General features: G+C 39.6%; 1 protein-coding gene across 1 annotated transcript in view; it reads left to right on the plus strand.

The window, feature by feature from the left end:
• IRAK3 (interleukin 1 receptor associated kinase 3) overlaps nucleotides 1-12742 on the plus strand; it is a 75813-nt gene that overhangs the window by 47788 nt on the left and 15283 nt on the right. The window contains exons 7-8 of the mRNA XM_049782791.1: nucleotides 3326-3440; nucleotides 5582-5700. Coding sequence (XP_049638748.1) covers nucleotides 3326-3440; nucleotides 5582-5700 — 234 coding nt within the window. The remainder of the gene's footprint in view (nucleotides 1-3325; nucleotides 3441-5581; nucleotides 5701-12742) is intronic.

Genomic DNA, 12742 nt, shown 5'->3' on the forward strand with positions numbered 1-12742 from the left:
ACTATTCTCAGTTCTTGGAGGTTGCTCCTGTAGTGGTCTGGGTACCAAGTGGTGCTGAGATTGAACCCAGGTTTTTGCATGCACAAAACCTGTTCTCTAGCCCAGTGAACTCTCTCTCCCATCCCACATGGCATTTTTTACAAGCCTGCTTGATATAAGTGGTTTGTTTCTTCTGTGGCTTGTTTCATTTTTCTTTATGAATAAATCTTTTCACATATTGAGATATATATTTGGGGGGGGTTGGGCCACACCTGGCAATGCTCAGGGGTTATTCTGCTTTTGTTCTGCACTCAGAAATCGCTCTTAGCAGGTTTGGGAGACCATGTGGGATTTCAGGGATTGAATCCAGGTTGGTCCCTGGTTGGATGCATGCAAGGCAAATGCCTTACCCATTTGTTCTTGTTCTGATCCCTTAAGAGATATGTTTTTGTTTCCCATGAAATATACCATTTCCCATGCTCAGTTACAATTTTTACATTATTTTATTTTATCTGGTTGATGCCTCTCAAGCAGTACTCAAGAGTCTGGGGGACACCCAGGCCATATAATCAGACCTAAGGCCAGAGGACACAGTGTTGTTCAAGCCATATAGTGCCTCAGACTACCAGGACCATCTTAGCATTACCCTTTCTCATACGTACACATTCACTGCATCCTAACCCCTCTACTATTTCCAGGTTTCTCCTAGTGGTACACATGGTACCATATTCAGGGCTGACTGCATGACAGGCAAATGCCTGTACTATATCTCTTGGCTCCTAATTTTTCAATCTTCATAACAATTTCATGAGGAAAGTACTACTATTATTTTCATTTTTCAGATAAAAAACTGAAGTTGAGACTGTTATCAGATCAATCTAATTTCTTAAATCTTCATCGACTCCGACCTTCTCAGGTCTTCTCAGATCTTTACTCATGAATAAAATCAGCTTTTCCTATTGCAGGATTTATAGACACCTAAATTTTTGTTGAGTTTAAGAGCCCACCTTATTTTTCACTCAGTAAGATGTTAACCTTCAAATAAGTGTCCATAAACTAAAAGCCAGAAATTTTTCTTCATGGCATTGTTATGTTTCCATCTTGCTGAATTCTGTTGTGTCTGTTTGTTCTACTTGATCACCAGGTAGAAAAATAATCATTTAAATAAACAAATTGTCATTTCTCCTCTTCGAGCAAGAAAGCACCAGGGTTTGCTTGTGACTCTCTGAAGCATGCTCTTCAGTGCTTTTAGGAAATTTCTATCTCTTAGAAATATTTTAAGTTTCATAGAATAAACCAACTAGTAGTATAGATCAGCTGTTTAAGCAATCCAATATACTAGCTCATTTTATTTTCATTCCATTGCTTTTATGGATGCAATCTGAATAATTATAGTTGCAGACATCTGGTTTCCCAGAAGCTTTGACATATTTAAAAATAAAATTTTCTTTCCCAATAATCAGCAAATGGTGATAAAAATTTAAGTAAAAAGTAAGTCTCCCATGTGTTTTTATGTGTATGTATACTAATGCACATACTTCTTTCACACACAAAAAAGAATAAAAAGAATCAGAAGTTGGGGGCTAGAGCTATAGTACAATGGTTAGGGCACTTGGCCATGCACATGGCAGAACTAGGTTACATCCTCAGCATCCCATATGGTCCTTCATGCAGTGCCAGGAGTGATCCCTAAGTGCAGAGCCAAGGAGTGGAGTAATCCCCAGAAATGCCAGGTATAGACCCCCAAACAAAAACAAATAAACAAAAAGAATCAGAATAGAATAGATTTGATGCTGATCTAATGGATAGGCTTTTATAAATGGAAATGTATTTAACATAAATACTTTGTTTTGATTTAATATTCCTAAGCATGCATAGGAAGGATATAGTAGGTATTCTATAAGTATTTGCTGGATTTAGCTTTACTCATAATAAGTATATATTTTATGTTTTATTGGACCCTTAAAATGCATCACATACATTTTTATTTGTTTGGGGGGCTATAGTCACCTGTTCTTAAGACTGACTCCAGGATCTGCACTCAGATCTCACGTCTGGTGATCTCTGGGACCACCAGAGTGGTAGGAATTGAATCTGGGTCAGCCATGTGCAAGGCAAGAACTCACCCACTGGTATTACCTCTTCAGTCCTGATAACACATATGTTTAAGATGTAGTTTTATGGAACAGAACCTGAAAAAAGTAGTCACTACACTGACAGAATTCTGTGGTTTAAGAATAAGTTGGCGGGGGCCAGAGAGATAGCACAGCAGCGTTTGCCTTGCAAGCAGCCGATCCAGGACCTAAAGTGGTTGGTTTGAATCCCGGCATCCCATATGGTCCCCCGTGCCTGCCAGGAGCTATCTCTGAGCAGACAGCCAGGTGTAGAGCCTGAGCACAGCTGGGTGTGGCCCAAAATCAAAAAACAAACCAAAACAGAAACCAGAAGAATAAGTTGGCAAACTTGACTAGTCATGTGGATTTTATAACAAAACCAGCTTTAAGGAAGATGCAGGCTGTCTCTAAGCTGTTTGATTGGTGTCCAATCTAGTACTTGGCTGAGTGATGTTCAGTAGATTCACACATGAAAGGTGTCCACATCTGTACTTTCAGTTCGATGACTTTATGTACACCTTTATATATGAAACAATGAGATGAATAATTTTATATATTCACATGGTTTCCTTAATATAAGTAAAATCTATTGAGTATTGTGTTGAGAAAAAGTTAATACTGAATAACACTTTATAATAATGTTTCTAACACCTCAGATCTTAAGAAACCTGTAATTTGAAAATGTTCTGTCTTTTGGATAATTTATTTATATCTGTATGATCACACTCAGAGAGTGACTGTGTTTTACAGAACAGTATGGAAAGGAGATCTATGTAGTTAAAGAAATTCTCCTTCAGCAGATTTTTATGTTGCATTAGAATTATGTCCTAAACCTCTTTACTTCTCTTTGTTTTTGTTTTTATGTTTTTTGTTTTGGGGCCACACTCGGCGGTGCTCAGGGGTTACTCCTGGCTGTCTGCTCAGAAATAGCTCCTGGCAGGCACGGGGGACCATATGGGACACCGGGATTCGAACCAACCACCTTTGGTCCTGGATTGGATGCTTGCAAGGCAAGCACCGCTGTTCTATCTCTTTGGGCCCTCTTTATTTCTCTTTAACCAGTGCTGCTGTTCATTTCTGGTGGAAACAAGCTTTCTGATGAATTTTTATTTAGTTATATTTTTATTTAAACACCTTGATTACAAGTTTGTTCATAATACAGGAATTATTTTCTACAGATAAAGTTGTTCATGATTGAGCTACTGATAGACTTTTAAATGTTTTGTTTCAAGGTTTCATCATCCAAACATACTAGAATTCGTTGCATATTTTATGGAGACTGAGAAGTTGTGTCTGGTATATCCATATATGAGAAACGGATCACTTTCTGACAGGTTGCAGTGTGTCGTAAGTCATATATATTCCTCTGCCTGAGGTTCGGGTATTCTTTTTGTTTTTGTTTTTTGGGCCACACTTGGTGACACTCAGTGGCTACTCCTGGCTATGCGCTCAGAAATCACTCCTGGCTTGGGGGACCATATGGGATACTGGGGGAGGTTCAGGTCTTCTAAAGTTGCATGGGAGCTTGCTTAGAGCGGTGAAGCCAATGGGTGTTCACAGGAAGGGCTATCCCATTAATAGTTTTAGTAGGAAAGTAAATAGTTTTATTAGAGGACTTTTTCATAAATTAATATTTTTCTTTCATAATGTTGCACCTGAGTTTATGTGCAACATGAAAATCAAACAGACCTGCTAAAAATTCCAGACGGAGAGCTAGTTCAGTGGATAAACTTGCATTACATCCCACTGACCCCTGTTTGTTTGTTTGTTTGTTTTGGGGGGCTGCACAGTCTGAGTTGCTCAGGCATAAGTCCTGGCTCTTCACTCAGTAATCTCTCCTGGCAGACTTAGGGGGACCAAATGGGATGCTTGGAATTGAACCCAGGTTGGCTGTGTGTAAGTAATGCAAGCGCCCTGTCTGCTTTTCTATTATGCCAGCTCTGCTGACCCCAGTTTGATCCCCTGCATGGTGTTTTGTTTCTAAAACAGGTCCAAGGGTCACTCATGAGTTTAGAGCCAGGAAGACCAGGTGTGGCAAAATTTTCCCCCTGAAATTTGTTGAATTCTTACACTTTGGTGATTCTTTTAAAAATGAGTTTATATAAGGGGCGGAGAGATAGCATGGAGGTAAGGCATTTGCCTTTCATGCAGGAGGTCATCGGTTCGAATCCTGGTGTCCCATAAAATCCCCCGTGCCTGCCAGGAGCAATTTCTGAGCGTGGAGCCAGGAATAACCCCTGAGCACTGCAGGTGTGACCCAAAAACCACACACACACAAAAAGAGTTTTTATTGGGGCTGGAGAGATAACATGGAGGTAAGGCATTTGCCTTCATGCTGAAGGATGATGGTTCGAATCCCGGCATCTCATATGGTCCCCCAAGCCTGCCAGAAGTGATTTCTGAGCATAGAGCCAGGAGTAAACCCTGAGTGCTGCAGGGTATGACCCAAAAACTAAAACAAAAAAAAATGAGTTTATATTGACTGAATCTGTTTCTCACATCATATTTGTTTACTTAACTTTAGCCTAATACACGTAAGACACAAAGGATATACAGGAAGAGTAATAATGACTCCTTAAAAAATAAGGGTGGGTCAAAAAATTGACTTTTTCATAAGATATTTTTGAAAGGTAAATTGAAAAATTAATTCCAAGTAGGTTAAATTTCAGGTACGATGATAATATTTTAACTTATTCACATTAATATGTAATAATTTAAAACCATTTAGTTCTCTTTTAGGTATAGTTGTCTTACTAGTTCTACATTCCAGTTAGGACAATACTAAAGTGGTTGGGTTTTTTTTCCCATTGGCTATCAAAGGGCTGAAAAAAGCATCATGAGTAGAGGCAAACACATCTTGAATTTTAAAATAGATTGTGGACAAAAATCATGCAATTTGCCCCATCATGGACAGAACCAGAGAGTATAATGTTGAATGAAGTAAATCAGAAGGAAAGGAGGGGAACAGAGAGATAGCATGGAGGTAAAGTATTTGCTTTGCATGCAGAAGGTCAGTGGTTCGAATTCCAGCATCCCATATGGTCCCTGAGCTTGCCAGGAGGGATTTCTGAGCATAGAGCGAAGAGTAACTAACCCCTGAGTGCTGCCGGGTGTGACCCAAAAACAAAAGCAAAAACAAAAAATAAAGGAAGGAAAAGGGCAGCAGATACAAAATGAGCTCTGTATCTCTATGAAATTTAAAGAGGTGCTCAGGGAAAGAGAAACAAATGTCAAAGAGGATTGAATGATAAAGGGCCTTTGGAATCTGGTAGAAGGAAGCAGGTATAGTTGTCTTACTAGTTACTAGTTATTTTAAATCATAAAGTCTTTTAAATCATAGTACTTCAATAAAGATGAAAAGAAGGTAGATCAAGGTATTGATTTGTCCATACTCTACCTCTACAGCAGTTTCCTTTTTGTCATCCTTCAATATGCGCATTGTTTTTACTTAGTAAGTGCCACCAAACCAGCTACTGTTTCTTTTTCAGGGTGACACGGCCCCGCTCTCTTGGCACATTAGAATCAATATATTAATAGGAACATCCAAAGCCATTCAATACTTGCACAACACCAAACCAATCTCGATCATCTGTGGCAGTATATCCAGGTAAATTGTCTCAAAGCTTTGCTCCCTCTGTAAACCCCTTTTATTGTTACAGGTGAGTCATACGGCACACTATTTCTTGTCAAAATTTTCATGCAAGGGTTTGTGTTTGTGGATGTGGATGTGTTTGTATAGAGTCTCATCTAAAACTTCTTATCTTACCTGTTTATTAGTGAAATTGTATCTGTCAATATTTTTTTTTTTGGTTACACCCGGCGGTGCTCAGGGGTTACTCCTGGCTGTCTGCTCAGAATAGCTCCTGGCAGGCACGGGGGACCATATGGGACACCGGGATTCGAACCAACCACCTTTGGTCCTGGATCGGCTGCTTGCAAGGCAAACACCGCTGTGCTATCTTTCCGGGCCCATCTGTCAATATTTTTAAAAAATAATGTTTATGTTTTTAAAAGAAGAGTTGATACAATATTTGGAAATTTGATGAGACTCCAAGCAGTCTCCACTTCCAGGAACACTTGGTCTGGTGTGGGGCTAGGGACTTGCAGATGGTGGTTGGTGGTCCATGTGGCATTAGGGATCAAACCCAGGATTTCTGTATGCCCAACATGGGCTCCAAGCCCTTTACCATATCTCCTCAGTCCAACATTTAAGAATTTGGGGGGTCAGAGGTACTCAGGCAGCCAGTCTTTGATACTTAACCAATGTGACTGGTAGTTCAATGCTAAGGTCTGAGAATGAGTGATGCTCTAGATTTGCAATGCCAGTTAAAACCTGGGCACGCCTGGTGGTGGTCAGGTCCTCTACAGCCACTGTCAGACCGCTGGTGCTTTCATGGCAGGTGCCTGAATTACATATCCTCACTCCCATATCCTAGACCTCTGTGATCATTTTTTTCTAAAGATAATTTTTGTTTTCATATTGGAGAGGATGGTGGTTGGGGACCATGCCCGCAATACTCAGGTTTATTGACTGTGCACAAGGTTTACTCCTGGCTGCATACTCAGGGATCACTCTTATGGGCTCAGGAAAATTTGGGGGTGCTGGGAATCAAACCTGGGTTGCTTGCTTCCAAGGTAAATGACCTATCTACTGTACACTCTTTAGCTCCACAAGATCTTTAGGGAAGTTTATGGAAAATAGTTGCAATAATGTTTTGATTTTCATGGGCTTCTTATAATGTGCCTTAATAAGATGTCAAAGTGCCCCATTATTAGCTCCATGTTACTCCTGTTTCTCCCATACTCTTTCCTCCCCCACTACTTGATAATATCAGTTTTATAATCTAAGGCTAAGGGTTAGTCCTCACTTGGTATTGTCTTGGTACCAATTGTCTTGTTTCTTTATAAAGCATAGATGCATGATATATCTCATGTGCATATATCATAAGAGACTAAGGATTGACCCATAGGTTACAGTCAAAAAGCTGACCCCAGTGAAATGGGACAGAATGATTAAAAATAAAATAAAATAAGAAAAAGACAGTAAGTCTGATATAGAAGTCTTCCATGTTCTTGGCCAGACATGGTTGGTGAGGGTAGACTATACTGAAGAATTAAATTGTGTATTAGATTGAATTAGATTGTGTATATTGCCTTTCTAAAAAAATTATAGTATTTGAGTCTATAAAGCTAAGTGAAATGGTAACGAGCACTTATGTGGATCAATACCATGAAATAGACATATGTCACAGAGGACATTGGACAGATATTGGTATGGCAAACACATATACTCATGCACTCAGATTGGCATACATTGAGAACAAATCCATGGATTGCAGTGCAAAAACTGACCCAGGTAGTGAGAAAGGATGCTTTTTTAAAAGGAAAGAGTAAATAAGATATACTAAAATAAAATAAAAAGAAAGAAAATATATAAACATATATATGTGTATATATGTATATATATATATCTATATCTATATATATATAGATATATATATGCAAAGCCAGTTAGTCTGGTGTAATGGGTCTCCATTTTCTAGACAATACATGGTTAGTGATGGTAAACTTTACTGAAGAAAGGTTTCATGGATTAGACAATACTAATCCAAGTACAATTGGAGGCCTCAGTCTTCTGTGTCTTTCTTGGGTTTTGGGGTTTTATTGGGGGGAAGGGATCACATCCGGTGGCACTGAGAGGTTACTCCTGGCTCTGTGCTCAGAAATCGCTCCTGGCAGGCTCAGGGGACCATATGAGTTGCCGGATTCGAACCACCTTCCTTCTGCATGCAAGGCAAACGCCTTACCTCCATGCTATCTCTCCGGCCCCTTCGGTGCCTTTCTGATTCCACTGAACCTGCTGCCTCTCAGCTTAAATTCACCAGCAACCATACCAAACAGGAACTCTGGTGTTCATTTTTGAAACCTAAGAAATTGAGATCAACATCATCTTCATCTTTCTTTTTCAGTAGACAGATTCATTGAAAGAGAGAATGAGGGTGTGACTTCTGTGTGATCCCTGCCTCTTAATCATGAACTTTATGTGCTCTTCATCATGAACTTGTCCAGCAGTAGGTAAATAAATCTTAACTGAGTAGCAAGGAATACTGAATTTAAAAGATTTCTGTTTGGGGCCTAGGATGTAACCAGAGGTAAAGTGCTTGACATACATGTATAAGACCCTGTGTTTGATCCCCATCATTGAAAAGAAAAAATTGGGGGGGTTGTTTGTTTGTTTGCCACACCCAGCAGGGCTCAGGGGTTACTCCTGGCTCTGCTCTCAGAAGTTAGTTCTGGTAGGCTCAGGAGAGCATATGGGATGCAGGGGATCAAACCCATGTTGACTGTGTGCAAGGTAAAGACCCTCCCTACCTGCTGTGCTATCTCTCCGGCCCAGAAAAAAAGATTTTTTTAAAGAGGTTTCTACTTTTTATTAATCACTTCCTAGAATCTTGAAGAAATCTTTGTGATGTGCTTTTGAGTTGACGGAAAAGATTATTGATTGCTTATCTCCCTATTTTACTAGCTCAGTGAGGTTCAAGTGAGTTTAGTTTCATTTAGTCTCTTGGGAGAGTGGGGAATAAAACCAGCCTATCTGCTGTGCTGTGCTGTGCTGTGGGAATTCAACAGCTGATTGAGTCAGCTGAAGATTTATGTATGTTAAACATGTGCTCTAACCTGTGGAGCTCACGCCCCGACCCTGGGTTTTTTTGTTTTGTTTTGCTCTTGTCTTTGGTGTTTCTTTTTATTTTTGTTTATTTGCTTGTTTAGTTTTGTGGTGTTAGTAATCAACCTTAAGATCTCCCATATGCAAGGTCTGTCTTTGAGCCACCTCTTTGGTCTCCTACTATTTATAACAGAAGCCATTATCTAACTAATATTCTTTGACAAGCAGCATGTATATGTTATGTCAAGTGTTCTTTTATTTGGAATGGTCACACCCAGCAGTGCTCAGAAATCACTCCTTGCAGGCTCAGAGGACCATATGGAATGACGGGGTTCGAACCATTATCCTTCTGCATGAAGGCAAATGCCATACCCCCATGCTAACTCTCCGGCCCCATCATGTATTCTTAAGAAATAGATGATATTACTATTTTTCTAGTGCAAGAGAGGAAAATAATCTGCCAGCCCCACCTCAATCACCTAACACTAGTGAGTAATAGCCATGATGGACCCCAGCACTGCCTTGTCTGCATAATTTGCATCACTGGACTGAGAACTCATCAGACCCCCAGGCTGTGGAGCTGAGTATTTCCAGGAGTGGTCCTAAGGCCTCAAGCACATCTGAAAAGTTCCCCCAAATAAATAAATAATTCATAAAAAACAAAATACAGGATTTCTTAGCATGTTCATATTGATATAATCAAAATGCTAGAAGTGATGAACTGTATAAACAACACCTGTTAGTTTATTTCTCAAAGTTAGGGATGTGGGGAAACTCAGCCTGCTTGGTGCCTAGTGAAGATGCTTTTCTATGGTTTATAGATTATCTTTTCTCTGCATTTCATATAGCATAGTAGACAATAGGTCTGTTTTGCCTTTTCTTAAAAATAACCACCATTAGTGTATGAAGCCCTCATGAAATAATAACTCAGGCTTTCCATCCCCTGATTACTATAACCTTGGGAGTTAGATTTTAAATTTATGAATTTGGGAAGATACAATTATTTAATCTGATGTCATTTTCTTCTATTATTGAGTTCTTGGATCAAGTAGATCTAATAGCTAAGCTCTAATTTAAAAAATTCATTTATGTGTTAACTTATGTGTATTTATTATTGAAAAATTTTTTGATTTTAGATACCAAAGATAATTTTAGATTATCTGCTATACAGATATCCATAACCTATACATTTATATACTATATATACCTATATCTGCTAATATTTTAGTAGACTATAGTCTATTGGTGGGAAATATTAGTATCTTGTCATGGAAGGTTCAATTTGATGATCAGAGACAAAACTAACAAAATATTATAATACAACATTCTATATATTTTATTCATGATTTATCCAAAAGGCCTCTTCTAGTTAGTTGGGGCCAAGAGATAGAACAGTGGTAGGGCATTTGCCTTGTACGTAGTCAACCCAGGATGGACAGTGGTTCAAATCCTGGCATCTCATACGGTTCCAGCCAGGAATGATTTCTGAGCACAGAGCCAGGAGTAACCCTTGAGCACCCAAAAACAAACAAACAAAAAAAGAAAATGGGTCATTTGTCAAAACAATAGAAGAGATGTTCATGGTGGAGATGGCAATTTGTTCAAGTAACAGTAAAGTATTGTGTAGCATAAAGAAAGCAAAACAAATTGTTTGGAGAGGAAAGAATGAAATAGGAAAATCAGAAAATGAAGGGTGGAAAGGAGTAAGGAATGTGATACTTAGGAAGTTACATGGAACTTAGTGTGAACTAATTTGAGAATAGGTTTGATAAGCCAACCTCCTGTGAGGGAATCTCAGGCTTCTATGTGGTAGATGAGAGAATATAATAGTTCTGAAGGCTCTTGGGTATTCTCCCAATCTAAAAGGAGCTTCAGTTCTGGGGCTTGGGAGATAGCTTGAGTAGTAAAGCATATGCCTTTTACGTGAGAAGCCCTGAGTTCAACACATGCCTTCATCCTCCTTCCAGGACTACATATATTTTTAAAGGCCACTTTTTCCCAGGTGCTGGAAAAGTAGATACTTAGGATATGACAAACTGTAAAACAATTTTAATAATAAAGCTAGACATAATGTCCAGTGGTGATAAGGATATAGTGTGCTGTAAAATCACCCCATGCTCCATATCTCCAATCACAGGTGAACGAGTCTAAAGCAGAGTCTCTGCATGAAATAATCCAGATTAGGGTGAGGGTGAAGCACAGATATTCTGGCAATCTTCTACCTCATATCAAGAGCAATTTGCCTACCAGACCAGTCATTTGTATTGAGTACAGAGACCACCCCCAAGTGGGGGGAGTAAGGACAGATAGCTCAAGCTATCTTGAGCCAGTCAAGCCCTGGTTTACATATAAGACAATCTCTATTTTGAGATTATAAAACCAAGTTGTAAACAAACAGATACCAAGAAACCAGGGGTGATCTTTGTTTTGGGTCAAACAAGGTGTAATCTAACAGTGGACCAAATAAGATTTGAACAGGGACAAGAAAGATGATAGTATGGGGGATAAGGCCTCTGCCTTGGCCAACCCTGATTCAATCCCCAGCACCACATATGGGCCACTGAGCACAGAGTCAGGAATAATTCTGAGGACCTCTGATATGACCTCTTCCCCCAGAGAGATCTGATCAGAGACAGAGAGAATTTCAGAGACAGGAAGAGGTCAGAGTTAAACTGGAAATGCAACTAGCAATATAAATATCGTTTCAGTTGGTATAGGGCTGCTCACAACTGTTGCCTTTCTGGGCTTTCCAAAAGATTTGAGGAATCAGACATAATCATGTACACTATGCCCTTCTCAGCATGTGCCAGGATATGGAGTTCCAGAGATGGATGGTTTCACAGGGCTCATCAGTGTGTTCCTGTCCCTTCCAGAACAAATCAGCTCCTTCCACAGTTGCTGAACTCCTGATCTTTCTGCTGAGCCCACCAGCAAAGATGTTAATGAGTGCCAACTGTGCTGCTTTCCTTTAGGTATGTACACACCTGTTTTCTAGAAATGGAGCTGAGATTAACTCATTTATTCAAGATCCCAACCATCTGTCGAATGACAATGACACTTAGTCCCCCCAGAAGTCTCGGCCCATCGTGAATTGGCTGACCTAGATTGCCCTCCTGAGTCTATTTCACATGAATCTGTCATTTCGCTCTTGATGTGGGTCTCCCTGACAACTTGGTCCCTTTGTGCACAACCTAGTACTTTTAAGTAGCTAAAATCCCTATCCTCCTGCCTGTGTCATATTAATTTCCTAAGCTTTTGTAAGTAAAGGCAGTTTCTTGGAGAGATGTTATTCTCCTGTACATCTCAGATAATTGGCTCAAAAGAGGACACCTCAAAAAATGTGTTAAACAGTGAACTTTTTCATGAATAAGTCAGGAATCTATTTTGTTGGGAGTCAGAAGTAGAAGTTTTCTGCATTAGAGACTAAGAATAATGAATCATAGAGAACTTATCATGTGGTATTACTAAATAACTTTTACATATATATTCATATATAGAAATTTAATCAGCTGCACCATACAAAATTGTGTTTAACAGTTTGAAATTAACATGGAACTTGTGCCTATGTGATGCTAAATGGAAAAATATCAAAGTGAAGCAATACTTTATATGATTATTTTTATTTGGGTTTTTTTTTGGGTGGGGGGGATTTTGAGGCCACATGTGGTGACACTGAGGGATTACTCCTGGCTATGTGCTCAGAAATTACTCCTGGCTCAGGGGAACATCAGGGACACCAGGGATCGAACCCAGGTCCATCCTGGGTCAGCCACATGTAAGGCAAATGCCCTATCGCTATACTGTCGCTCCGGCCCTATATGGTTATTTTTCAACTTTTCTTGCTTTTTAGTTTCTGTGGTTTTGACCACTACCCCATGGTGCTCAGGCTTACTCTTGGCTCTTTGTTTAGGGATCACTCCTGGTGATCCTCAGGGAAACATATGCCAGAAATAGAACCTTAGTCAGCTGTATGCAAGGTAAG

The sequence above is a fragment of the Suncus etruscus genome, chromosome 11 (assembly GCF_024139225.1).
Source record: "Suncus etruscus isolate mSunEtr1 chromosome 11, mSunEtr1.pri.cur, whole genome shotgun sequence".
Taxonomy (NCBI): Eukaryota; Metazoa; Chordata; class Mammalia; order Eulipotyphla; family Soricidae; genus Suncus; species Suncus etruscus.